At 21.2% G+C, this 1,381-nt stretch overlaps 1 protein-coding gene across 1 annotated transcript; it reads right to left on the bottom strand.

Annotated features, from left to right (window-relative positions):
- Positions 1-5: 5 nt before the first annotated feature.
- Positions 6-1,377, bottom strand: LOC111034570 (the record flags this gene model as incomplete). Its single annotated transcript, XM_022315850.1, has 3 exons — positions 6-75; positions 161-486; positions 1,318-1,377. Coding segments are annotated over 3 exons (456 nt in total), but the record flags the coding sequence as incomplete, so codon positions are not given.
- Positions 1,378-1,381: the final 4 nt, after the last annotated feature.

Raw genomic sequence — 1,381 nt, 5'->3', positions numbered from 1 at the left:
AGAGAAATGAGTTTAGAACTAGCTTCAGTAATTATTTCTTGTTTAATAAGAAGGGACTCTTTGTATACATGCTCCCTAGAAGAAATATATATTATATATTATCAATTATTATACACTATGCTAAATTGATCTAGGATAAAAAAAAAAACAATATTTTTACTTAATGGAGTTTGAATTAATTTTTAGTTTCTTCTGAAACCCATTCAAAACTGGATCGAGTATTCTACGAAATCCCGAATCGTTCAGCATACTGAATGGTCGTCCATTAATGGTAACGAGATCAACACAGGCATCAATAATTGTTTTTTCACTTAAATTAACTTTAACATATTTTGTTTCATTAAAATGAAATAATTGTTGATGTGCTGTGACCTTAGAAACACCAACTGTTTTTTTATTCTTTTTAGATTCTTTTTCTAGAAACTCTTCATACAATTCATCATGATGGCTTGCAAGATGTTTTTTTAAATTTGTACCATGATTACCCTATAAAAATAAGACTTTAATTTGAGGCATTCAAACATTTTTTTTTACTATTATTATATATATTACCTATATATTATATATTATCAAGTAATAAAAATACCTGAGTAAAAAGTAAAAACAAAATAATGATAAATAAATATTTATTAATCATAAAATATAAAAATAAAAATATACTATTTCATATTAAACAAATCTTCAAACATTGAATATAATATGCAAAATTGCAAACAATGAAATAAAGATAATAGGTACCTACTTAATATATAATATAGATTATTCATTTTTATTTATAATTATCACATCATAAAAATTTTAAAAAAAAATTAAAAAGTATATAGGTACTGTAAGTTTAATGAAGAAAATGAATTGAAATAAATAATACTTAAAAACATTTTTAATTAAAACAAATATAAATATACAATATTATACTATCGGTATTATGTTATTATATTACTACACAACAATGAATCTATGATTTATGAAATGAAATTTATCTTTAAATGGTTTGTTCTCATGGTGGTTATTAATTTAGGTAAAATTTTAAAAGTTAGAACAATATATATTTTGTATTAAATATGTTACTTTGAAGAAATTGAAAATCAATGTGGGATTATGAGAACATTTGAAAATTAAAATTAGGTTTAAATTCAAGATTTTTCTATACACACAATTCACACCATTATTTTGATTTTTACCAATTATAATAAATTATGTAGGTAAGTTATAATATTATATTATACTAAAACTAAAAAATAAATTGAGGGCTTAAATCTTAAATTTCAAATACCTAGATAATAATGTTAATATTTGTTAATAATTTTATTTACTTACTTTAATTTTGCAAGTACAATGCTTACACGACGATTCACGTTCATTGCAATCATATTTATAATAT

The sequence above is a fragment of the Myzus persicae genome, unplaced genomic scaffold (assembly GCF_001856785.1).
Source record: "Myzus persicae strain clone G006 unplaced genomic scaffold, MPER_G0061.0, whole genome shotgun sequence".
Taxonomy (NCBI): Eukaryota; Metazoa; Arthropoda; class Insecta; order Hemiptera; family Aphididae; genus Myzus; species Myzus persicae.
This window is presented reverse-complemented; position numbering and strand designations above follow the sequence as displayed.